At 39.0% G+C, this 27,787-nt stretch overlaps 1 protein-coding gene across 2 annotated transcripts in view; it reads left to right on the top strand.

Moving 5' to 3' along the window:
- epas1 (endothelial PAS domain protein 1) overlaps positions 1 to 27,415 on the top strand; it is a 129,638-nt gene extending 102,223 nt beyond the window's left edge. For both annotated transcript variants that reach the window (XM_062971230.1, XM_003225178.4), the window contains exons 8-16: positions 6,978 to 7,125; positions 8,592 to 8,800; positions 10,588 to 10,775; positions 13,526 to 13,636; positions 14,830 to 15,320; positions 18,962 to 19,085; positions 19,189 to 19,312; positions 20,838 to 21,023; positions 22,175 to 27,415. In XM_062971230.1, coding sequence (XP_062827300.1) covers positions 6,978 to 7,125; positions 8,592 to 8,800; positions 10,588 to 10,775; positions 13,526 to 13,636; positions 14,830 to 15,320; positions 18,962 to 19,085; positions 19,189 to 19,312; positions 20,838 to 21,023; positions 22,175 to 22,326 — 1,733 coding nt within the window. In that variant the 3' untranslated portion in view covers positions 22,327 to 27,415. The remainder of the gene's footprint in view (positions 1 to 6,977; positions 7,126 to 8,591; positions 8,801 to 10,587; positions 10,776 to 13,525; positions 13,637 to 14,829; positions 15,321 to 18,961; positions 19,086 to 19,188; positions 19,313 to 20,837; positions 21,024 to 22,174) is intronic.
- The last annotated feature ends 372 nt before the right edge of the window (positions 27,416 to 27,787 follow it).

The raw sequence follows: 27,787 nt of genomic DNA, 5'->3' as shown, positions 1-27,787 counted from the left end.
GAAGGCTTGCAAAGGGGAGAAAGGTCACCTAACTACTAATATAATGTGTAAATATTGAAATAAATACAGTGCTCCTACTTCGCGGAATTTCACTTATTGCAGGTGGTCCTGGAATGTAACCCCCGCAATAAGTAAGGGAACACTGTACTTATTTGGCATAGTGTTGTAAAGAGTATTTCTAACCTTTCATGTCTTCAGAGAGATTTTCTTGACACTTGAAAAATCTAATTCAGAAGCTCAGTGACCACTTTGAGAATGTTTATGTTCAAGGACCTTTTTAGTGAAGAAATTTGCTAGGCGATTGCTTGTCAGATCTTAGAGCTGCATTATTGCAAGATAAGAAGAAGGAGTTTATGACCCTATCCAACAGTGATTATCTATGAAGGGCCCTGCAAGTTTTACAAAACTTCATAGAAACTGAATAGCCAACATTTGATGAGGCTATTTTAAAAATATGTGGTGTAAGGAACCCAAATGAATAAAGCAATTCATACCAACTGGATCATTTTGTGGCCAGGGTAGACTAATGGTGCGCTGGGATTTGTGGGATCCTTGTTCTAGCTCCCATCACACTATAAAAAGGTAGTGGCCTGACCTACTTCATAGGATCGTTGTGAAGATAATATACAGGGAAAGAAGCCATGTGTAACACCTTATGGTACTTGGAAGACCCTTGAAATGAGAAGCATATGGCAACTCCATTATTTTAGGCTGGCAGATCCAGTCTGGATTTTATGGGAGCCATTTCAAGTTTTATAGGAACTATCCAAATCTAAACTATTTTGGAAGTATGGTTCAGTGCTTTGGGTAGCTCCTATATGTATTACCAACCTGAAACTTATTTCCAACTTATGTTGACTTGGTCTAGAATATAAATGCATCAAATAAATACATACTGCAAATAAGTAAATATATATGTTAAAGCAGATAAACGGGCAAAAGAATAATCAGATATGAAGGAAATGTCACATTTGAGTCTCACAAATTCAGACAGGACAGAAAAGACTTTAAAAACAGGCACTGGTCTATTTTTGCTTCCATTCTTTCCCCCCTCAGTCTGCCCTCTCAGTTCCTTTTCTATTGTTTGTCACCTTAACATGTTGCACATTGTCTAAAAATAGCTGCTAATCTCTTTGTGGCTGTGTATTGTCACCCAGCAGAATGGCCAAATGCTGTACAACCCACATCCTCACCCCGTTCAGTGTCTTCATTTGTACCAAACAGGGTAAACTGTAGAAAAAGATTTTATGCTCCCCAGAAGATGTTTTACTGCAGAGCAATAAGGGGATAAAGCCCATGTGATATACTTCGCCAGGGAGTTAGCATGTTACAGTGGGTTGAGTGTTGGAGAATGACTCCGGCAACCAGAGCTCAGTTCTCTGCTTAGTGATGGAAACTCATTGGGAGACCTGGAGAGCGTCACACATTCTCAGCTCCAGAAAAACCCTGAGAGGTCACCATACATTGGAAATGACTTGAAGGCACACAACAGCAACAACAAATATTTGGCAGTCTTTCAGACATTTTTTTTTTTTGCTTACAATTCTTTACAAGTTCTAGCTAGCATATAGTGAGCGGGTTAAGCATTATGGAGTTTATAGCCCAAAACTGAAGGACACCAAAGAAGGGAAGAGTGCTTTCCAACTTTTAGAAAGGGGACTCTACACACTTGGTGCACTTGTTGTGATTATCTTCTAAAACAAGCAAAATGCACTCCTAGACATTATTCATTATTGGTATGTCATTAGGGAAGGAAAGTTGCAACAGCATGGTAGCCTTAATATAGCAATGTGTCCCATAGCTTTTATAGAATCATAGAGTCGGAAGATACCATAAGACCCATCCACTTCAGCTTGTGTTTAAGTCCCCACAAGTGCCTCCAAACCAGGGTTTTCCCGGGGGGGGGGAGTGTCTACATGCCATCCCGAAGCTCCACCCAAAACCCCCTAGAAATAAAATAAAACTTATCAGGCCATCATTACATCTCTCCTCATGCTCTCCTGGTGCAAGGAAATGACGCACCAGTAGACAGGACGAAGGCGGCATTGTCCCACCTCCTGGCACGTCATTTCTTTCCATCAGGAGAACATGAGGAGGGATGTAATGGTGGCCCAGTAAGTTTTATTTTATTTCTAGGGGTTATTTTGGAGCCCCCGGTGGCACAGTGGGTTAAACCACTGAGCTGCCGAACTTGCTGACCGGAAGGTTGGCAGTTTGAATCTGGGGAGCAGAGTGTTAGCCCCAGCTTCTGCCAACCTAGCAGTTCAAAAACATGCAAATGTGAGTAGCTCAATAGGTACCGCTCCAGCAGGAAGGTAACGGTGTTCCATGCAATCATGTAGGCTGCTCTTTGGCTTAGAAATGGAGATGAGCACCAATGCCCAGGGTTGGATATGACTAGACTTAATGTCAGGGGAAAACCTTTACCTTAGGGGTTATTTTGGAGCTTAGGGGAGGGGGTGGGTGCCATTCCGCACCTTTGGCATCCCGAGCCCAAAAGCTGTGCAATGGCAATGGGGACTCACCCCCGTGTTGTCACAGAACTACCCAGTAGTGAGTCCCCACAGGCTCAATACCTCATTAGACCCAGGCCTATCAGGAAGTGAAACCCTGGTTTGATCCTCATTAATTTGGTTTTACTGGCGGCGGCGTTTGGACGCCTCCAGTAAAACCAAGACAGGTACCGGTTTTGGGGCCTATCTGGTTGTGCCGTAAAATGTTTACACATACAACTTCTGTTCTTACAGCCAAGTTTGAGTTTGCTTCAATATTGAACTCTTGTTTTGTTGTCTTGTCTGTTGACTCATGGCATTGTTCTAAAATAAGCTACAGTATTGTTTGTATCTTTTGGCTTCAAATTTTAAAATTCTATACAGTTTGTAAGATTTAATTGGTAAGTCATCAGATGCTAGAAAAGGATTAAATCTGACAGAGTTGGCATGCGTTAATGCTTGTAACCATGGAGTGAGAGAGAGATTATGTCTTTGTCTTACTGCTTAACATGTTCTGATAATGTGCTATAGAATTATTATATTAAGCAATTAATTATGTTCCATAATTAATGTTCTAGTATAATTCCCAGACCTTGGAAAGCTCTACACCTGCAAGAGTCATCCAGATCTGCTCCTGTTCTCACTAAATCCTGCTATTCATCTCAATGAAAAGCCAATTGAATGACTTTACTGAACATTTTGATCAATATGTTAAAATTTTAAAGCATTTAAAGCTGACATTTTAAATATATAGGCTGTGTTGCATATATAACATTCACTTTGGGGGCATGTTAAATCAGAAGATCCCAAACATCCCATCCAGATTTGGTGAAAATCCATCCAACCATTTTTGTGAATTGTGTTAGCAAACAGAAACTGAATTTTATTTATTCACAAAGAGTAGTTTATTTGGATGGCCAATCAGGCGAGGCATGCTCTCTCAAAAGTAGTTGAGACTGATGCACAATATGGGCAACAACTGAGCATATTAAAAGATAGATATTAGAGTTGGGCCCAAATCCTGTTTCATCTGTTTCTTTTGTGGTTTTATACCATTCCATCCATTCGGATATATCCACTTGATGCTCATAGGCTCTGCCTGTTGGGCCTGCTCGGCCTACAAGCCATTGAGCGCTTAATGCTTGTAGGCCCAGCAGGCAAGACCTACAGCTGAGCGCTCGATGCTTGTAGGCCCAGCAGGCAGGGCCTACAGCCGAGCACCGGGCCCACTTGGATGCAGGTCCTGGTGCTTTGCTGCCCAAGGCCAAAAAAATCTTTGGGTTTTTTTTTTTTGGACCTTGGACAGAAAAGCTTATTTATATAGGCACCTATTTCCATAAGCGGTGGACAGAAATGGAAATGGGACCATACGAATGGTACAAATAGAAACGGGTAGTGATTCCATACAAATGCACACCTCTAGTAGATACTGGTCCTCTAAAGGAGCTGAAAATTAATGATCATTAATGATGGTTAATCATTGTCCCCAAAATGCTGGGTACACATATAAACTAGCATATGCAAATATTATGCAAAGCAACATCCCCCTTTGCTCTCTTCTAATTATGCATTTCTTTTTTTCACAATATAAGTGTCTCATTCTGTAGCTGATCCAAATGTTGATACCTGTTTTCTTATAACATCAGTCTCTCCCAATACAACTTTGAAAGAAGGGTGCAATCACTCTTTGTTAGAACATAACATAATGTGATTTATTGTTCTTTTTAAAACAGATGAAGGTAGCAAAAAGCTTTGGTAATTTAACAGGCAACTCTCATTATGACTCTTTATTGATAAGTTGATTATTAGGAAGTCAATGTAATAGTAATTCACAGACACTCCAGAATCCATTTGCTCAAATGATCTTAAGACAGGACCTTTGATCTCCTGCCCTCCTGTTTCTGCATGCAAGTAATCTGGTAATCAAAAGATAATCTTCTACAATAAATTAGAGTGGGATAATGACTGTTTTAAAATCTTTTTGTGGCAGCAATAGAGAGATACTGAGGAGGACAGTAAATACAAGACAATCACAGAAGTATCTTGGAGATTGTGCATAAGTCAAAGACATAACACAGTCATTTCTGGGTGCTAGAAAAGCTGTGTTCCAGCTCAATGTTTCGTTATCAGTGTGATAAGCTAAGGGACTTGTATAAGGCAAACCAAAATATTAGCTAGAAAATGTGAACAAATGGTTGGTGAATATGGAAAGTAACTTTAGATTAAGAAGTTTTTGAATCAAGCCTCAGAGATTTTGAAGTAAATGATTCATATGAATTGAAGTACAGGATTCAAATGTTTTACAATTTTAACAGTAATTTCCACAACTACTATCCCATTTGATTAACCTAATCCATGACAGTCCATATATTAAAAATATTCTATTTTAAAATAGGTACCAAAATGTTATATAAATTGATGTTAGGCCTTGATACATCATTAAGTTCAAAACCTGAGATATATATTGTTTCTGTATTTTCTGTTAACGCTGACTGTTTCATCCCTTACTTTCATCCCACTTTTAGCTAATGGTTAAACCCTTGTGCTGGCAGAACTGTTGACCGAAAGGTCAGGGGTTCGAATATGGGGATCCGGGTGAGCTCCTGTCAGCTCCAGCTTCCCATGCGGGAATATAAGAGAAGCCTCCCACAGGATGGTGAAACATCTGGGCATTCCCTGGGTAACATCCTTGCAGATGGCCAATTCTCTCACACCAGAAGTGACTTGCAGTTTCTCAAGTCACTCCTGACACAAAAAAGCGAATGCAATCCACTTGCACCTATCCAGCCACTTAAACACAGTATTGTTATTTCAACTCCAGCAGCTCCAATCAGAATTGAGATTTGATCTCTATGTGGCAGTTCTATGATTTCCCTATAAAAATAACAATATTGATAAAGATTTTGAGAAAATGATATTTTGTCAAATATCTGGAAGTAGGTAAATCAAAATAGTTTAGAATTTTGTTCCAAAATCCGTAACTATAGAGGAATTTTTTCCCAAAGTTTTTACAGCACTGCTCCATCTTCAGCAGTTTTATGAGATGGCATTATTAATTCTGCCCAGTTTGGTAGGTGTTAAATGGTACTTTTTAGCTGTTTTAATTAGGAGTCCTTTCAAAGGAGCAGAAATTGATGTATATATTGAGGTTATAAAAATTCAATTCAATTTTTTTAAAAATTTTGATTTTTCCAATGAACTTTGCTTATTTTTGTGTACCAAATAAATTCTCTGTGATGGCTTTATAAATGTTCAAAATTAATCCTGCAATTCTGAGCAAATTAGTCACTCATTCGCTTTATATGTAGTTAAAGCTCTTGCTTTAAACCCTTGCAGACCACAGCAGGGGAGAGGAGTCAACACTCTTATGTCTGATCTAAGATAACAGAGATTTTCTTCCGCCACTCCTTTTAGAAAAGATGAGGGAACTTCAGAGCCTGAGGCCAAATCTGACAATTGGTGTCCAAATTTGACCATCTGAAGTTCCCCAGATAGCTACTTCCCCATTGTCAAATGGTTTTGCAGCTCTTGTAGAAGATTGGAATGCCTTTGGTATGACTTAGTATAGAGGCAGTAATTGCTTTAAAATTATACATTTGGCGCTTTTGCTTTTGACCTTGTTCATCTGTGGAATGTGGCCCTCAACTTCTCTGACATTGAATTTGTCCCTTGGACTGAAGGAGTTTTCTTACTCTTACCCTAAAATGACTAGGTGTGCAAAGTTAGTTTCTGCAGAACCTTCTCCCACAAACAATCCCAGGCAAATAGAGAAGGGAAAACAGATCCACAGGGAAACTAAAGGGGTGAGGAACCCTGCCTACTTTCATACTGGATCTGCCATACAGTTAATGCATATATTTATTGCTGTATATTCTCTGTGATATAACGTATCCTAAATTCTACATGCAAACTGGAACAAGAACATAATCCTGTGATTGTGATTATGATGTCCTTTTGCTTACTATCTCTTACTCTGAATAACTTGTCCTGTCCTTTGTATTACTTTGCTTGATTCTGGTTTTCCTACATATTAAGGAGGAGCAAGTAGCTATGTAGTCCCCTGAAACACCATTCCAGATCACTAGAAATGATCTCAGTTCAGCATGCATTGCCTCAGCACCTGCAAGTATATCTGTTAAAGCTAGAAATCATTTTTTTTAAATTATAATTTATTGGAAATGTTATGTGTGCATTTTGTACTTTTGCATGCTCTCAGAACTATGTCTGTTGCCCTAGTGGTATTTTTGGAGGAAAAATGGCAGAGGAGTGGCCACGTGGCTCTATTGCCACAAAAATTAAGCAGGAGTCTTATGGAACCTTCAAAACTAACATACCTATTGCAAGACAACTTTCTCCTATTCCTTTGAAATGCTGAAGCTTTGGCCCATGGAAAATGCTATTTGTGTCAGCCTTGTTTAATGCATGCTGTTTGGGTCAATATTTACGTACAGTTGCTCCTGTTTGTTATGTTTCCCTAATCTGCAGTGTGTGCAAAAGGTCAAGTCGTCACTGGACAGTACCGCATGCTTGCGAAGCATGGTGGATATGTGTGGCTGGAGACTCAAGGAACAGTCATTTACAATACACGCAACCTGCAGCCTCAGTGTATCATCTGTGTCAACTATGTTCTGAGGTAAAACAGCTGGAATTCTACAAGACTGTTTGTTGAATGAGGATTGCCATAGCAAAGAGATAATCCAGCATTCTTGTGTAATTCCCGAGAATCCATTCCTAGTTGTGTGATTTCTCCTTGGAGTTTGGCATATAGGCTTCTCAAAATACAGACCTCTTTAAGTCAAGGATAAATACATTGTGATCCCTCAGATGTTTTTGAACTACAACCAGCATAGCCCTTGGTCAGGAATTATGGGGAATTTTGAGCCAAGAGGATCGGATCACCACTCTTACTTTAGCTTTTCACCAATTATCTACAGTTCCCAGAAGAATGTGGAAATCTTTTCTTGAATGTGACCATTTGATAGAAAAAGATCATAAATAATGCTTTGTAGCTCTAGACAAGTGCATAGATTTGAGTTTAATCTTTTTTATTGTGATTATAAAGTTCCATTCTGTTAATCTAGTAAATAAACCAACTAAAACAGAGTTTAATGCAACACAATTTCTGTTTATTCAAAGAGAAGCAGTGGTGTTCTGATTGCCAAACATTCCAAGTCAGATACTACCGTGTTTCCCCCAAAATAAGACACTATCTTACATTTATTTTTCCTCAAGAAGTCAAACTATGGTTTATTTTCAGGGGATGTCTTATTTTTATTAAGTATGGTATAACACTTATTCAAATATAGTTAAGTCATCTTCTGGAACATCGTCATAACTCTCCAACCCCGGAATTCGATCTTGAATTTCTTGTGACTCCATTTCCTTTAGCACCATTGGCCCCTATCTTTCATTTCAAGCATTAAATGAGCAGCTCTTATCTATGTAACCTGCTCGGAGTGCAGTGGCAACAACACCGTCAGTGACTTTATCCCTTCTTGATGGGGCTTTCCGCACCTCTCCAGTCACCTCCAAGACAGCAGCTGTCACGATGGGGCAGATGAGAAGGGCTGCCTGTCTTCTTGACCTCTCCGCACCAGTACACTGCAAAGCCAGGCCTATCACTATGTCTTGTTTTCAGGGTATGGCTTATATTGCACAAATGCTTAGAAATCCTGCTATGGTCTTATTTTCGGGGAAACATGATAGTTTGGTTTTTTTAAAAAAAAAATCTCTTTAACCAATTACAGTTGCCTTTTTACATTTGTGAGTTTGACTATTGCAGATTTGATTATTCATGAGTTTGATTTAAATGGGAGGCAGCCGGCTACTGGCCAGCTGCCTCCATTTAAACTCTAGGTCCTCCAATGTGTTTCTGTGGTCACCTTCTGGTGGACCACAAAGCTGTGCTGGAGGACTTAGCATTTCCTTATGAAGCGGTCTCTCAGTTAAACAAAACAATGGTTTTTAAATTTGTATTTTTCACTGCGCATTATGTGCTACTTACCCCAGTGAAGTGGAGGGCTGACTCTAACTGCTAATTTATTAATTCAAGAATGATTTCTATTTAAATAATCTAAAGCACCTAATTTTTCTATTTAGTGAAATCGAGAACAATGATATCGTGTTCTCCATGGATCAAACAGAATCACTGTTCAAGCCTCGCATGATGGCAATGAATTCAGTGTATGACAATGGTATCCCAGTGACAGATAAGAGTGATTTCTTGTTCACCAAACTGAAGGAAGAACCAGAAGAACTTGCGCAGTTGGCACCAACACCAGGAGATGCTATTATATCTCTTGACTTTGGTTAGTAGCTTTCTTTTACTTTTTCCCCATTTGTTGGGGAAGGTTGCATAATAGTTCACTAGTAGTATGTTGCTAGACTAATACATCATCCGTAAACTGTGAATGTACCAAATTAGGCTTTAGCCATCTCTATAGAGTATACACAAAATATTGCCACTCTAATCATGGGCAGTGGTGAAAGATTTGGAGAGCTGCCATTCCCCATCCCTCATTTAGATTATGATCTAAATGCTTGAAGAGTCAGCAAATCTGTGAACATTCAGACACCCAGGCTAGGCAATTGCATATGAGTCAGTATAATTTGATGGTGTCTGGCCACAGGAACATGTCAATTGCATCTGCACATAGGCTCATAGTCTCTCCTATGTTGCTATCTTCAAGATCCAATGTCATTCATATTCTTTACATTTTTAGCCACACACAAAGGTCTTGTCTGACTCACCTTTGCATAGAGTACAAGTCCTCCGATCTGCTGTGTGGAGGGAGTTATGTTTAGTGTTTGCCTAGGTGAATCACCATGAGGCAGGGCTGGACACTAGGCTACCCTGAGCTTCCAAGACCATTTTTATGTTGCTGCGATTTGCTGATGCCAAAATGTTGCTTGTGGCAATAAAATATGGAAGCAGTTGTGCACAAAGCTCTTTTTCACATTCCATTTCCTTTCAAAGGTAGGATTTTATTGAATGGAGGTTGTGAACTGGCACAATAGCAGAAATATCACTTCCGATGGTCCTACTACTGTGTTGCTAGACTGCCACTTTCCCGCAATGAAGTTGTCAGGAGCTACTGGCCGGCTGCCTTTCATCATAATGACCGGCTATATTGCACACTTTACCCATCAATAGCCCCTGATTACTCCACAGTTCTGGGACTTACCTCTGTACAATAAAGTCCAAGGGCTTTGTGGTTTCTTTGGTAGCATCCATTCCTCCACACTGAGGAAAACATATTGGGTGGTGTTTCCTTCCTCTATCACCTTAAAAAATTAAACAAAACAAAACTAAATGGGAGCAGCACAGCAGGAGGGGAGGGGAGTTTGTCCTCCATCCAAAAGTGCAGCTTCACACTGCTGAGGCAACATAATTGTTCAGTGCCAGCAGCTGTGCAATGTTACCCATCATCATGATAGTTATGTTGCAGAATGCTGTAGAACAGCCCCTTGTCTGTAACTGACAGTAATCCATGAACAAGGAACATACTCCAGTTACTGCACTGCAATTGCTATACTTGCTACCAAATTCGGAGTCCATTGTGATTATTACAATAACTTTAATAGTAACCATAGCAGTAAGCTCTGTAGCAGTGTGGCTGCTAATGGGTTAGCAAGACACTAATATGCCCTCCTTTCCCTGGAAGTTGTCAAGGCCTACCACGAGGAGAGAAGTTGTGGAGAAAATTATTTCTTCACAGTAACTTTGATGGTACTTTCTCCAGGCATGTGTCAGCAGAAAATAAAACCAAAATGTATCTTCCTTTCCACAGATGTGGGAAAGTCCCTCTTCCACCAAATTAAGGATGATTAACACTAGTATGTGAGAGTTCTTTGAGTAATGATGACCTCAAGATTAAACAAGAAGCCTGAGTGATAACTTGATCAGTCTTAACTTCTGTTTACTAACACTTAGACATGTGCTGCTTCTCTATGTGAAAGTCTCATTGCAATCAATTTCACCCTTGTTGAACAAAAAAGGCCATGATACCCAATCCTCCATTTTCCTTTTGTTTACAAAAATGTCTCAGGATTGCGGACTTCATATATGAGCTGACCTTGTTTATCTCAATTTCAGGGACACAGAAGTTTGAGGAAATCTCTACCTACAACAAAGCTGTGATGACCCCAAACAAGCCGTGGCCTCCTGAAGCAAAGAGCCAGGCACCTCAGGCGGAAAAGCTGAGTGTGCCGTCATTTACCTTGCCCCAGGTTGCACCTGGCAGTACCACCCCCAGCGCAAGCAGCAACAGCAGCTGTTCCACTGTAAGAAAGGCCTTTGCGTTGAAGGTTGACCATGTTGTTCCCATTTGCTGGCCTCCAGTGAAAACACATCCTGTGCATTGGAGCATGTGTGATATTTAAAAGGAGTCATTAATTCCAGAAGAGTAGCTGCATTAAGTACTGTTTCGGCCAAAACCAACAACAAATGCCAACAACAATTGGGATTTGGCTTGGCAAGATCTTGCTATTCAAGGACACAAAGTGGGTAGTGAGAGATTTGGGCCAGAATGGCCATCATTTTGAGTCTGGAGTACTAGATATCCCCTGGCCAAGCTGCTATGGCAGAAGTGAAACTCATTTTCATCAAGGGCCAATCCACCTAATGATTGCCTTTAAAGGGCCATGAATCTGTGGAAACAGGATGCCATAATGTTTTACATGGTGGTCACTGCGCTTTAGTTTTTACCCAGTTTGGATCCCCAGATTTCATTGAATGACAACTTCCCTCATTTTTTATTATCCACTATGGAAACTGGGGATAATAGGAATTGCAACCCAACTGCGCATGGGGCTCCGAGCCTTATATCTAAAGTCAAACTCCACTATCCTGACTAAGCAGAACAAACCAAAATCTTTGAGATGTTGCTGTAGCACAACCATCAGCAGTACTCGGGTGAGAAGGGCGGGATATAAATACTGGAAATAAAACAAATACAGGAGTTGTAGTCCAGTAACTAGAGGACCACATACAGTTGTTGTTGTTGTTGTTGTTGTATTTATTTATCTCCTCCAAAGAAAACATTAAAAGAGGATTAAATATCAACAGCATTTTAAAATTCCCAGTTAAAAGCCATTAAAACAAATTCAAAGTTAAAAACCATGACACCCCCTGAATTGATCTTAAACACCTTCATCTTTAAAAGCCTGCCTGAATAGAAATGTTTTAGTCTACCGCTGGAAGGACAAAAGGGAGAAGGCCGTTCTGGCTTCCCTGGGCAGGGAGTTCCATGGAGGGCCGTATTCGATCTGCGGGCCTTGAATTTGACAACTGTGTGCTAAGCAAATAGGTTTACTTCTTCAGTAATGAAATCAGCTCAACCATGATTCAAACCTATCCTGGAAGTGCGCTAGCAAATAGGGAAGAAGAGCCAAGAGAGAGTTTTCAGCGATTTTCATTTTACAGATAAGGATCTCAACAGCATTCTCCAGAGCATCAGTGAAGAATCTTGGACTTCTAAAATGGACTACCATCTCCCACCACCCCACCCCATTAACCAAACTGGTTTGGGCTTCTAAATACTGACATTCAAATCATTATTATTCAAAGCCAGTCATTGTGGGGTGGGGTAGCCTCAAGAAATTGCCTGGTGAGCTCCTAGGTTACCTTGCTCACAGTTCCTAGTTCAGGAGACCTCTGAGCCATCTAGCTTGCTACAGACAACAAGACTTTCTGGAGCAGCAAGGTCAAGAGTCCTCCTTGGCTTGGGGAACAGCATCACTTGCCACTGCTGGTGCTCTGATGTCAGAGACAGTTGCCTCCCTCTGTTTAAGGGACATACTGGCCCCATTACAACAAATGCTACATTATGGAGTGTCTCTGTGCAGGACTTTAACTAATGAGTGATGGATGCCCTTTTCCAAAAGACTCCATTTCCTCCAGTTTTCTGTCCCTAAAACTCAGCGTTTATGATAACTAAGCAAGCGTAGTCCTCATTGAGTTGGTTTTTGAGGATTATTACTCATTGTGGGTTTTTCCCCTTCAGGTTAAAGCTTCAGTCTATGTGCCCACACTTCCACACACAGTTTCTGGCAGAGGTTGACCATACAGCCATCCTGGAGGACCTAGAGATTCCTATTGAGAACATATTAATCAAATAATCAGACCTGGAAGGCTGACTACATATGAATCAATCATTTCTTACTTGCTAGTGGCTGAATCTCCCACTTATTTCCTTTCTGCCCTGCTTTTCTCTAAGGCTTACAACAAGATTAAAACAAGATAGAGCTAAAATACTGGTGATAAAAATATTAAAACATTATTAAACAAGCGATCATATTTATTCATAACTAATTAATCATTAAATGCCGGTTTAAATATTTAAGGCAACACTTTACCTGCTGATTAAATCAGCTTCCACCAACTAATTCATATATTGTATGCTATCAAGGTTTTCAAGATGTTTTCCTATTTTTTGGCAACACTTCACAGAATAGATTTTATTAACACCACAAAACTGGGGTCATGTGTAGGTACACAACTCAGCATCTGATCTTAGCTGTTTAATATTCTATTTTGTTGGGTTATGTGTTAGATTTATTTTTATTCTTTACTCTAAGATGAGTAAAGCATATGGAAAAGCATCATGCCCATTACATGCTTTTAAACAAATGAATAGGCCTTACGCATTTAGATGGTGCATTTCCAGTAGCCTCCAAGACTTTTTTATACTTGTAAAATCAGTAACATCAAAGCTGCAATCCTGTCTATACTCATCTGGGCTTAGTTTAAGTCACCTGAAATGAAAAAAAGAAAGAGCCAAGTCTTCTTTATTTTAGCAGATGATGAGACTTAATACTCTTTCAGCTTCCGTTTTATGCTAAATCAACCTCATAAATATAGCCTCCAAAATGACCAGTCTGCTTGCCTATACATACCCGTGCCTTTCTTTTTTAAAAAGTGAGGTAAATTTTGCCTGTCAGTTTTCTAGATAAAATTCTTCCTAGCCTAAGAATACTAGACATGAAACTGGTTGCAAAATTTTGAAAGGCCATTTTGTCTTTCTGTTCTGCAGCCAAGTAGCCCAGGAGACTACTACACGTCCTTAGATGAAGACCTGAAGATTGAGATGATCGAGAAGCTTTTTGCCATGGACACAAATGCCAAGAATCAGTGCAGCTCACAGGTAAAACTTACACCTTATCCTAAAAAGGCTTTATCTTAAAAGGCAGGTGCAACTCTCTGCATCAGTATATGAACACTATAGTGAAAATATATTACAAACAACATAGCATTTCAAAAAGGAACTATACCACCTTGATGTCTATTTTAGAGTTGATTGATTTTATTGTGGTATTGTTTTATGTATTGATGATGTAAATTATGTTTTATTTTGATATTGATGTATCTGTATTTATTGCACCGTATGCATTGTTCTATTATGAGTGCTTTGTACATGCCCAAGTCCCTTTTGGGAGATTGTGGCGAGGCAGAAATAAAGTATTATTATTATTATTATTATTATTATTATTATTATTATTATTATTATTATTATTATTATTATACTACTACTACTACTACATGGATACATTTTTAAAAAGTTCCATTTTCTAAACCATCCGTCTCTGAAGTCATGAAATTGGATGTTTGTTCTAAACATTGGAGATCAAACTAGAAAGAAACCTGAGATTTTAGAAGAGGTGTTCCCTCAGGAGCTGAAAGACATCTGCTTTTTGTAGTAGGTGGTTTTCCTCACCTATGTATTTTGAATTTACCATTGCTTTGCTTTATTTATAGTCATTGGAATGTAAACACAGCCTTCAATGGCAAATCTGATTGCTGAGGCACTAAATCAGTTCTGTGGCAGGGAGGAAAATTGGTTTAGAATGGAGTATATACTTTCCCCTTTAACACAGACTTTGACCCAATGTGACTCTGCTATGCCAGTATTATACCTATTTACCTAATAAAACCCACTAATGGCACTGGGACTGATTCCTCAGCATAGATATAGGGTTTCTCTGGATCCTTCTACAATCTGGAATTAATACAGTTTAACCTCATTTTTATTGCCATGGCTCATCCCGTTTTCATGGCTCAATGCTATGGAAAATCATGGGAGTTTAAGTTTGACAAAGTTTTTAGTCTTCTATGCCAAAACATCCTGGTCCATCACTAAACTACAACACACAGGATTCTGTAGCATTGATCTGTGGAAGTTCAACTGAGGTTAGATGGTATTAATTCTATGCTGCAGATACACCTCTAGTTAGAGATTGTCTTATGACATGAACAGCCTGTCTCTTTATTATCCATGGTTTTAACAGGCAGTTTTTTCTCCCAATCCATTTCTGGAAACCCCATGTTCTCTTTTGATAGACTGACTTCAATGAACTGGACCTTGAAACCTTGGCACCTTATATTCCCATGGATGGAGAAGATTTCCAGCTGAGTCCAATCTGTCAAGAGGAGCGCCCACTCTCCGAAAATGCCCAGCTCACTCAGCAGAGTTTAAGTAACATGAACAGCCTCTTCCAGCCCCTGGCTCCTCCTGCACAGAACCAGTTCCTCTTGGAGAAATATTGCCCCCAGATGTCAGACAAGAACATAAACACAGGTCAAGGGACTCTGCCACCAGCATTCTTCAACAATGGGAACCAGTCAGCCTCCTTGTTGCCCTACTATGCGCAAGCCACCACTCCGCTGTCTTCAATGGGTGGGAGACCAAACACACAGTGGCCACCTGACCCGCCATTACAATACACCCCTACCAAATGGAGAGTTATGGGCAACAAGATCTCCAGATCCATGGCTAGCACTCCATCAGGGCCACCACTGCATTTGCCAAATGTGAATCTATATAAGAAAAGGTAACTCAGGGTGGAAATCATTGTCGCTACCATAGAATGTATGTTGAATTTGTGTTGTGTGTTGAATTTAATATTCAGAAACCGAGCTGTGTCTGCTTCAGCATAAAAAGAGAGAAAGTAATTATATTCCTTTAGTGCTCCTTTACAACCATGGTTCCCAACCTTTGGTTCTCCAGGTGTTTAGACTTCGACTCCCACAATTCCTAACAGCTGGTAAACTGGGGGACCAAAGATTGGGAGCCACTGCTTTACAAGCAATGTAAAAAGGAACAAAAGATGCTGTTTTTTTCATCCTATAGTCTTATCAGTGCACTGCAGCAAATTTCTTCCACTATTCATGTTTACCTGCTTATCTTAGCTTGTATGTAAACCTGTAGTATCCCATTTTGTCCATTTAACTCAGGAGTGGATAAAGTGTGATCCACAGGCCACATGAGCTATGAAACCTTTTTGTCTCCAAATGCCTTCTAGAGGTATCGGGACATTTTTGCCATATTTTTGAGACCCCTTGGGCCAGTTCATGCTTAAGATATACCTTTATTTCGGAAGTAGTCATTTCTGCTCACTTTTTGATATTAAAAAGGCCTTTATTTGGCCCAAAATTGTTGGAAAGGCTGAAGGCCCCATGTCCTCTAAAAGATGTCTGGCCCACATTTGTCTGTTCCCTTATGTCAGAGCTAAAAAAAAAAAAAGAAAGAAAGAAAAAAGAGGGGGACTATGGGTGAAAGTGAAGTGCCAGTTTGTTTTTCATCTCAGCATACATGGGAGGCAAATTCAGTTTATTAAAAATGGCTGGAGAGGTGGTAAGCTTAGTTATCCCGTGCCTGCAAACAATGGCATTGATCTGAATTGGGTAATTCAAACTTCGTATCTATATATAAAGGAAAATGGTTAAGAGTTGCATGCTACCTTTTCAATTGAAATGGTTTAATCTTAGTATACTGCTAAAGGAAATGATTAAAAGGAATCAAAGGTAACATTTGTATTGTCCTATGACATTGGAATTGTTTCCTTGCAGACCTTAAACAATATATCTGCTCTTAGATAAAATTGATAAAGTTGTGAGACATCATGACAGCTTTTTAGTTGTATTTCTTGCAGCAATTAGTTAACTTTCCCTTGATTCAAGTTGGTCTTCAGTAGTTTTGAAAATGTAGAATAATTAGAGGACAAATCAGTGTTAGCTTTTTTGAGAGTCACACATGAATTTGTTGAGATGATCGAGCACAGTTAATTGTAATTTCATACTCACCTCAGAAGAGCAAGTGGTTGAATCCAAAAAAGAGAACAGTAACCACAATATATTTAATGGCTACAGAAGTGGAAACCTCATGAGGAAGTCTTTATTCTCCCATAGAAGTGGAAGCTTGCCAGCAGACGTGTTGGTCTAAAATATGTCAAGAAGAGGTCAGCCTTGGGTTAGCAGCATTCCTCCAATTCAGCAAAATGTGACAATAAACAGGACTGTGAAATTTTAAAATATTACTGGCATTCTATAGGATAATATGCTTGTACATGCCTACACTATGCATCTTCTCATATTTAATTGTGGGCATCTTTCCAATCAAAATTGAGAGGAAGGATAGAAATTTAGGAGCATTTATGCAGCTAGATGTTTTGGGCTGTGGGGACAGAAGTTCCTGGTAATTTCATAATCTGTGTTTGTCTCTTGCCCTCCTTGCTCTGTTCCCACAACCCTCTGGGGTAAATCAGATGGTGTCAGTATGATTGATCCACCTGTATTTGCTAGGAGCCATAGTGGCGCAATGGGTTAAACCCTTGTGAACTGCTGACCTGAAGGTTGGCTTGCTGATCTGAAGGTTGCTGGTTTGAATCCGTGAGACAGAGTGAGCTTCTCTCTATCAGCTCTAGCTTGCGGGGCAGGAGAGAAGCCTCTCAGTAACACATCCAGCGTCCTCTGGGCAACATCTCTGTAGACGGCCAATTCTCTCACACCAGAAGCGACTTGCAAGTTGCTTCTGACACGATAAAAAAACCTGTATTTGCTCAATAGGGACATGAGGTAGGATCTGAAAAGTCCTAGTCCAGTGGTTCTTAACCTATAGGTCGCCTGATTTTTTGGCCTTCAACTCCCAGAAATCCTAACAGTAGATAAACTGGCAGGGATTTCTGGGAGTTGTAGGCCAAAACACCTGGGGATCCACAGGTTGAGAACCACTGTCCTAGTCCAATAGTCTGGTCACTTTAGAAACACTTGCTGGCCCCATGGGGTGGAAGAATAGGGGGAAAAAACTGAAAACTAAAACCAGCTTGCCTCGTGTTACAACTGAAGAATTAACATTCCCACCCCCCTAGAAAAAACCCAACTTCCCTTTGCACAGATCTTCTGGGAGTTTTTTTTTTAATTTCTGTCCCCATCTGAACCTTCCAGATTTTTAGGGGGAAAGAAGGATAAAGGCAGCTAATAACAACAAAATACTGCAGAGAATTAATTATTTCTCTTCAATGTTTGGTCATTTGGGTAGGTTCCATCCCATGTAAGCTTTTGACCCATTAGTATGGATCGTAGTTACATGGGAAGGAACCACATGTGGTTAGCATCATCCAAGGGGTTTCAATCTTTGAAAAAGGAATGCCATTAAAAACAGTTCTTGCTTAATCTTGCATGACCAATGAATCCCAAGAAAGACACGCTGCTTCTGCTGATATAATCCTTCTGATATCAATGGGGTCAATGCCAATAACACAGGGCAGTCAATTGTCTATGAGACAAAGATCAACAGTGCTGTGGCAATAGATGCAGATGTAGAAAACAGCTGTAGAACATAGAAATGATGGAATCTCTATTATCTTTCCCAATATTTTATTTATCTGTCTAAAGTATACTTTCTCTTATTTCTGCTAGGAAGTTTTATGAAATAAGAAATAATATTGCACAGTATGGATAGTTAATAACAGAATTTATATTTCATCATTTGTTATCTCCTACAACTGTATTCTACAATCATCATCATCATCATCATCATTTAATTACTTATTAATAGCCCTCCATCCAAGATGCTCTAGGCGATTTACAAGCTAAATTGTAAAGGATAAAAATACATACATACAAATATTGATAAAATTAACATAGATCAAAAGCTCTAGTAAAAGGCCAGGTCTTGAGTGCTAGGGTAAAAGGCCCTAACTCACACATGGCTCTCATATAGGGCAGCAAGGCATCCCATAAAGCAGGGGCAGAAAAAGAAAAAGCTCTGCGTCTGGTCCTTTCCAAGTGCACTTCTCTAGGACCCGGTATATAAAGTAAGTCGCATTGGGATGGTCGTTGCGATCAGTGAATTCTCCTCCAAGAAAGCTATTTCTGACCTGACTGCCAGCAGTGCAAAACCATATAAATGGAGATCAGAATTCTGTCAGTCAACATGTCTCAGGCCCCTTCTACACTGCCATATAATCCAGATTATCAAAGCAGATAGTCCACATTATCTTCTTTGAACTGGATTATATGAGTTTACACTGCCATATAATCCAGTTCAAGACAGATAATCTGGATTTTGTATAGAAGGGTAGAAGGGGCCTCAGCATGTTATTTTGAAATCAGTCTTGGTCAGACAATAGTCTGTTCTCAAAAAAAAATTCAAACTATTTAATTTTTTAAAAGAATTGTTTTGTTTTGACAGGTCATTGGAGAGTTTTGGCCAGCGAGGCATAGATATAAATCCTGCTCGGATTGCTCTCGCCAACAGTTTGAAGCTGAAGCGGCACCTGGAATATGAAGAACAAGCTTTTCAGCACCTGAATGGGGTAATCCATCTTTAACTATGGCTATCATTTACTTTATGTGATATTAGAAATGAAATAGAATACAAGACAATTCATCCCTTCTCTTTCCACCTCTTTCTTGTAGCCACAAGGAGACACATCTGGCATTAATCCAACCCACTTAATGTGGAAAAGGATGAAAATTCTCAGAGGTGAAAACTGTGCACTGCTCACAGAAAAGAAGTCACTCAGCACAAGTGTCCTTAACGGTAAGACTTTAGGGAAAACGTAATATTGAAATATATCCACCTTGTCAAATGTGTTCATTGTCTCCACTGAAGAACATTTGTGTTTGCTAGTAAGCTGACTATGTAGGTGAGGAGCTCCTATTTCATTGTTTTATACCTGAAGTAGCCTCTTCTTCTGGCCAGCATCTTGTTGATTTCATAGATGCAAGTATGCTACCCTACACAAACGATTATAGTTTTTGGTCCATGAATGTGCTCACTTCATGACTATATATGCAGAATTCTGCGAACATAACCATTTTATGTGGACATTAATCCATTTGTTTCTCTTTGAGTAGGGACATAGAATCAACTGGATTTCACTTATGTTAAATATCAACATTTCCTCATCATTTTCACGCCTGAATGTATATTTATATGTATAACTATGTAGGTTTTTTAATGTAAGCTCTCAATTTCAATGTAATTTTTAATCTAAATGGATTTTTAAATGTGATATAAATTGTTTTAATGTATATGTTCATGTTGTAAGCCGCCCTGAGTCCCCTGGGTGAGAAGAGCAGGGTAGAAATGATGTAATAAAATAAAATAATAAATCATTCAGCAATTAATTCAATGGGCCAACTATGATTTACCAACAGGCTTCCAGCCATGCCTTTGCGCATTCTTAGATAGAGTATAACTATTTGTCAATGTCTGTAGTTCTCCACTTTATTTAATGAATTGCAGAAACAGCTACAGAGTATTTTTCCACAATACAATGGGACAATGAGCAGGCCCATTGAGTAGCACAGTGCTGCTGAAAAGTGATGTTCCTTGGACCAGTGCTGGTCTATAAACCATCAGCTGCTTATTATTCTGGTCCCTGACACATTGGGAGAATATTCCAGGGAACTGTTTCAGATAGACTGAGGGGTGCTGGTATAGCATAACCACAATGTAACTAATACATAGGTAGATTTACAACCCATAGGTATGGTAAAGGATCTCAGACATAATGCAAATGTCTGAAGGCCCTTCTTCCTGCATACATTTCATCTTAACAGTGATTACCACCCAAAAAGAGGTTGTGAAAGACTTTTTGAATTTGCTGTGTCCTTTCATATTTCAGCATCAAACTATAGATTGATGCTCCCAAGCAAGCCAACTGCACCCTGCTGTCATGAACAACATATTGCCTTACAGCTGTTGTTGGACTTCAAAATTTTGCCAGTTTATGCAATGGAAGTTTAGTCTAATAAGATCAGAGGTCCACATGTTTTCACCCCAACTAGTGACTATTTGCAACCAGTTTTCTCCAATGTAGGAAACCATTCATTAAGTGTAAGTCATCATTGTTAAAACGGCAGCCTTAGGAAATCATGCCAGAAAAGTCCCAGGCTTGAGTGGAGAATCCTTTCTCAGCAAAATGTGTGTGTTGCAACAATAAGAATGTGAGAAAAGTGATGCTGAGTCAATCCAAAGTTGATAAAGTTTAGCATCAAGCCTCTGACAGCAAAAGATATTTGCTTTTAAATTCTACTTTTTTCTTCCTTTTTATTTGTAGATGAATTTCTTTGTAACCCACAAAGAGGTCCAGGACAACCAGTGAACATGGTGCATCAGCAGCAACCACAGCATCCTCCACCTTCCTCTGGAAACTCTGCTAACAACCCCAAAGCCATCTTCTCCCCCAACTTTTATAATCCCCCTTATCAGGACTTCAGTGTGCCACAAGCTCATAGGATGTCGGGTAAGGATCGTGGCAGTCTATAAATCTAACTTGGAAGTAGATGAAGTTGCTTTGAAGAACTTTAGTAACTATGCACACTTGGTTTGTGCCACTGTGTATCCATATTTTATAAATCAATGCTCAACTGTGCTGTGTGATTTTAACTGAACAAGTGATAACCTTATTTGAATGCGATGTCCTGCTTCTTGGCAGGGGGTTGGACTGGATGGCCCATTGAGGTCCCTTCCAACTCTAATATTCCATGATTCTATGATTCTATATCTTTTATCGTATAACTTCCAACTCTTTGTGATGTGACTAAATTGCAGAGGAGTAGTACGTTGTGAGTTAAGGGCTACCTCCTGCTATAGGTTATTGAGTTGAAAGGGAGATAAATAGGACCTATCGCATCCATTTAAAAAGCTACCTTTATCTGTGGTGTTGCTCTGGGTGGTAAAGGACAGCTTTACTTTTTAAAATTCTAACTATAATGGCAACTGTTTGAGGATGTTTTAGATCTGTAACTGCAATGAAATATTTAAAAGTAACTTTATAGAGTTTAAATAAACAGAAAGTCCTAGGAGAGATCAAATCAAGATTTACAGTGTTGAAATAAGGATTTAATACCTATAACCTTTCAGCCATATTGAAGAATTATAACTATTCGAACTAAGCAAAACATAACTCATTACACAACTTAACAAAATTATTTTTGGTGTCTTGATTTTTAGGCCTGTTTCTGGAGTTATTTGGGTGTGCTGATTCAGAAATTGCATTGGATAGACCACAACAGCTCTAGTTTCTTGGATATGTTTAGCATGATTTCTTATGGTCGAGCAGATGAAGACTATGGTATATGGCATATGTTCTGTAGAGCTTATAGGGGAAAAGTGGTGCCGTTGTTAGAATCAACTGGTCAAATATACCCAGAAACAGGTCTAACATTTGAGGCACCAAAATGTGTGCTAGTCAGTGTAATCAATTGAAGTTCCCCTTCCAGTGCAAAAAGCAGTTGTTTGGGTTAAGCCAGCGGGACCATAGCAAGGGCAAAGTTGTTGTAATCTGAATCAGCCAGGAAGTTTATGATGGTTGTAAACTGCCTTTAAGGTTTTTGGGGCAGGGCATAACTGAAGCTTTAGTATCAAGTCACCCTCCGAATCTTTATGTTTCAGGAATGACAAGTCGTCTGCTTGGCTCATCGTTTGAACCTTATTTGTTGCCAGAGTTGACCCGATATGACTGTGAGGTTAACGTCCCGATGGTGGGCAGCTCCATGCTTCTGCAAGGAAGTGATTTGCTTCGAGCTCTGGACCAAGCGACCTGAGCCAACCCTGTGGCTTTCCCTGGCCTATACTGTTCAAAACAGCTGCAGTTTTAAAATCTATTTTTGCAAGTAGACAATTTCTAATACTGATTACACTTTTACAAGATTTTACTTACCTATTGAACTTGTCCACGTTACCAAATAGTGGCCTTTCTGTGAAGTTACTCACTTTCTTATTCGTATTAAAAGAAATATGCATCTACTGTATTTTCCCCTCTTCTATTTCGATAAAGCGTTTCTTAGAAAAAAATTATATTATATGATTCCCCTTGTGTGTAATTTATATGAAACTTCCTCAGTATTCATGCTAATAATAAAAAGCTATGATGTGCTAATGCCTCTATGTAATACTTTGGCTCCATTTATTGCGAAGATTTTTTTTTATTTTTGCCAAAGATGAGTGAAATGAACCAATCTTTTTCCTAATTTTGTTGGTAGTGTTGTATTCTGAGAAAATATACACATTGCTTGTCCCTAGTGTCTCTGAATGTTCTTGGAGCAAAGAAATGTAGTCGATAGTCATCTTAATGATTTTAAAAGCAACAAAATTTTCTGAGCCCACCTTCTCTCTCTGCAACATGCCAAAATTATGGTGATTTTGGGTGGACACTGTGCAAATTATATGTTATTGGATCACAAATCTCATACTTGGTCCTGCGTCTTTCTCTGATGTAAATGAAACTCAACTGCATGGATTGCAACCAGCAGTGTAGGATTAATTTTTCTAAATATATAGAATGAACCATGAAGCAAGTGTGAGATCTGGACAATGTGCCCTTTAGTATTCTCTGTAATTTGATTTTTGGGTGTAACTCACAAATCATGTAGTATGCTGTCTGGTAATATATAGTCGTCCTTCCACATTTGTGGTTTTGACTTTTGCTGATTTGATTAACCAATTTGATTAACTATGTCCTCTTTAGAAATATCTAGGTCTTCTAGTGGGACTCCATTTTCAATTTCCTTCAGTCGTGTTGGAGAACCTAGAGATTTCTTGAGAGAATATCTCTCTAGGAAATTCTAGGTCTTCCAATGCAATTTTATGGTCAGCTCCAGCACAAGTTGGCCATAGTTTCATGTTGAGATCTAGAAATGTGTTCTCTCAGGTAAAAAACAAAAAACAAAAGTTTCTTTACTCATTTTCATGGGGGGTCCCTTAACTCCAGCGGACATGAAGGGCTGAATGTATGTCTTCTTCTGGCCAGGATTTGAGGATTGGTGAGTTTTTCCTTCTAGCAGAAGAACCAAAGCTACCAGGCAAATAACTCCTACTATTTGGATTTTGCAATAACAAGGTGTTTTTCTACTAGGCCATATCCAATGCCCAAGATCTCAGTATTCTTTTGTTTCAAACCGATGGAGTGGTTGCTGCCATTTTAGATTTAGAGCATGGTACTGCAAAATAATCGAAGAAGGCAGACAACACTTCTCATTTCAGTCAGTGCCACCCTCCTATAACCTCTCCAATTATGGAAGGAGTGTGAAAACAAAGTTGAAAAGAGTAGAAAGAATTATTAACACTGTTTTAATTGTCCTTTTAAAAAGTATTCAAAGTATAACTGATCCTTTGATGCTTTTCTCCAAGTTAAATATTTGTATTGGTACTTTGCTATACCTGTTAAGGCATGGTCACAACACTATGTAGTGTCTTTAGAAACTGTTTTATTTGCAGCTGGTAATTTTATGATGCTGTTTCTGACATCGTGGGATTAGTCCAAAGAGCTAATTAATTGCTTGTTAAGTTTTATTTTCCTCCCCAGCCAGTTATAGCAATATCCCTGCACTACTGAATTTTGCTAAGAAGTAAATTTAAATATATTTGGTTGCCATCTTATTATACTGGGGGGAAATCAAATTTTATAGGCTCTAGAGCCATTGAGTGGGAGGATTGTTACTGGTCATTTTAGCTTACTTTTTAATTGTTGATAGCTTTTTGAGTGCAAATCGTCTTTCGCTAGGTCATTAGAAGGGCAACCTGAACTTTCAGAAACACTGTGTTGGTGCTCAGGAATTTATTTCAGTGGAAGGAGTTCATGTCATTCCATGCAATATTGCTTGCCTTTACCAGGCACACTTATCTATTCAATCCAGCAATAATATAGTTTAAGGACCTGGGGTTTGTGTGTAGATTCTATAATATTTATTAAAGCTTAGCACTTCAGTGGGAAGAGCAAGATTGGGAAAGGCAAATTCAGAGCAAGGGGAAATATGACGCTGTCAGGCCTCGTACTGAAATCTGCAGAGCTTGCTACATAGCTTTTTAACCAAGTAATTATTTAGAATTGTAGTTCACAAACCTGGAAATTTTAGTTTCAAATTCAAAATAATTTCCCCATTTTCCAAAGTAATTGTAATAGTAACTATAGCTATGTCTATGCTTTTTTAATCCAGTTTTATGGAGCACAGAAATTTTCTCCTCTACCATTTGAGGTAGCCAAATCCTGCATATAGGAAAGTAACTAAAATTAACCCTTAACTCCACAAGAGGCATTATTCTTGTTAAATTATGCAGTTGGCCTTCCATATCCACAGATTCTGTAACCATGGGTTCAACCATCCATGACTTAAAAATTTAAGTCCAAAAAACACCAAAAAACCAAACCTTGATTTTGCCATTTTATATAAGGGATACTATTTTACTACTCCATTGTACAAAATGGCACTTGACCATCCATGGATTTTGTGCCCATGGGAGGTCCTGGAACCAGTCCCCAGCAGATACCACTATCTTCCACTGTCTAGTCACAGTGGAAGATAGTTAAAATTTAACTGTAGGACAGGTGTCTGACTCAATTCTCTGGGTGTGTCGGACTGCAACTCCTAGCATTCCTCATCATTGGCTATTCCAGTCTTTCTCAATCTGTGGGTCCCCAGGTGTTTTGGCCTACAACTCCCAGAAATCCCAGCCAGTTTACCACTGGGCTATTCCATTTACGCCTTCTGGAAACTGCAGTCCAGTGATTTCCACAAGGCCATATAATCTAAGAAGAGTGCCCATTTCCAAGCTCCAACCAAAATGCCAATACTCACAGGTACATGGCACTGGTGTCATATGCTGAAACCAATACTTCAGTTTGGATGCTGCATTCCCATGTGGACATGATCCAGCCAAAAGTAAGCACTAACTGAGTGTTAAGGCATTTCTTGAACCTTTCCCATTTTGAATGAATGGGAATTGGAGTAGCTTATCGGTAACTCCTGTTTGAAGAATAAGGGGATGTAATTCCAGAGAGGGCTGCTCATAAAAGCTATGATATAAGGAAAGGACTGTGAGAAAAAGTGTTCAAGAATCTTTTATGTTCAGCAGTCTTTCCTTCAAAATCCACAACAAGTTTTTTGTTCCATTTGCTCATATTTTGATGTTATAGTTCTCATGATTACAAGAGTGAAAGATGAAGGAAAAAGAGGGACAATTTCATGTCTGCTTTCTAGAATCCTTTCAGCTCAGTGTCCACAGCTTTTCACTTAGAAAACAGTTGTGGTTCCTGGATGAGCTCTTCTTTAGCCTCCAAATATCACCCCTCCAAATGTTATGGCCTGCAACTCCTAGCCAAAATAGCCAATCATGAAGAGTGGTAGATTTGTAGTCCATATTGGAGGGCCATACTTTTTTCACTTGTACAATAAACCCTGCACATGTTTGGATAGTATCCTAATTCTGGTTGTTAAGTCAATCAGAGAAACTCCTCCAAATCAATTGGATTTACCTATTTTGGAGTCTCGCCACGTAAAATTGATTTAATTGGTAGATCTCATCTACTTGGGACTAATCAGCAGGATTCCAATGAATACATCTCTTAGCAGCAAACTCCAGATAGTCCAGCCAGAGTTTGTGCAGAATTACTAGTCCATATCTGCCATAGGATACAAAGCTCAGGAAGATTATGCAGATCGTGTTTTTAGAATTAGGAGCCACCGCACTTCTAAGCTGATTTTTAAGTGATAGTATATTGTCTTCTGTGCCTTCAAGTCATTTATGGCTTATAGATAGCATAACAGGACCTATCATCCAGTTTGTATTGGCAAGATTTTTTCAGAGGGGAGTCGCCTGAGGGTGCATCTGCACTACAGAAATAATGCAGTGTGACTCCATTTTAACTGACGGAGCTCAATGCTAAGGAATCATGGGAGCTGAATGGTAATAACTGTGAATGACTGGGAAGAGGCATGGACTCTGGGCAGATCAAGACCTTCAGTATGCCAAATGAAGCCCATTGTTCTGTTCTTTTCTGTTGAAGAGAAGTTAATAGGAACACAAGAAGTTGGTTTTGACCATTGGCCCATCTAGTCCAATATTAGAAGCTCTGACAGGCTGTAGCAGTATTCTAGTATTTGAAGAAGAATCCTTTCCTAGTCCTAGTCCTTGATGAACTCCCATGTAAGCATTTACCAGGCCTGACTCTTATTTTGAAATTAGAGAAGATCAGTCCTTTGAAGGAGTGGTATGATGGGTCCTCTTTTTTTAAATGAAGGGCACACTGGTGCCAGTGTTAAGAATATGTGAAAGCAGGGAAAATATATTTGCAAATGTGTATCATTAAGTAGCATTGGTCAAAGAATGGGTCCAAGCTTCCCATGGATTACATTCAGCTGGGTTAAAAATATTGATTGATCCTTTTGGGTCATACCTTGAGCTAACTTGATAATCTTATAGCAAAGCTTTAGAAAAGAAGTGTTAAGTTAAAATTGTCAGTTTTAGCCTGTCATCTGCAAGCAGTTCGCTCAAAAGCAATTCCATTGATTTCCAATTGCTTCTCTAGAGTAAATGATCTGACGCAGATGTGATTGTGCTCATGGCTGTGTACTAGAAGGCTTAATGACACTTAAATATCGCTATTTTATCTGTATTCTCTATTTGTAGTTCCAGTGTTAAGATGTACCCTAACCATTTACTAAAACACACTGGGGAAGGGAGGTGGGGGTAAAAAAAAAGCATTGTTAAAAATATTAACCATAACTATTATGTTTTTCATGCTCTCTATATTGTTGGATTTCTTATTGATAATCTTGTAACTCTATGGGAACTTTTAACTTGATAAGGAAATGTATTTTGACACTGATACCTTATTAAAGTATACTGATCCTTAAATGTCTTTTGACTCATGTTTCTGGTAAAATATATATATTGTCACTTATATGTATCATTGTAAAACAAAAATATTTATTAAATTATTTATAGAAAATAAAGATTTGCACTGATCTTTAAATTCATGAAACAAGGGAAATGGCCCATACTTGAAAGCTTTTCACAAGAATATTACACAGAATAGGAAGATGAAGTACTACTTTATGATTACTAGTATTTTACATCAACAACTTACCAAAACTAAGAACTGTCTGATGATAATAATGATGATGATGATGATGATAATTGTATTTCTTGCCTGCCTCTCCTCATGGCTCGAGGCACGTTACAGAACAATTACAACACATAAACACTGCAAAAACACCACAAATATAC

The sequence above is a fragment of the Anolis carolinensis genome, chromosome 1 (genome assembly GCF_035594765.1).
Source record: "Anolis carolinensis isolate JA03-04 chromosome 1, rAnoCar3.1.pri, whole genome shotgun sequence".
In the NCBI taxonomy this organism is placed as follows: domain Eukaryota; kingdom Metazoa; phylum Chordata; class Lepidosauria; order Squamata; family Dactyloidae; genus Anolis; species Anolis carolinensis.
The sequence above is the reverse complement of the archived record's forward strand: the minus strand, read 5'-3'. Positions and strand labels throughout refer to the sequence as shown.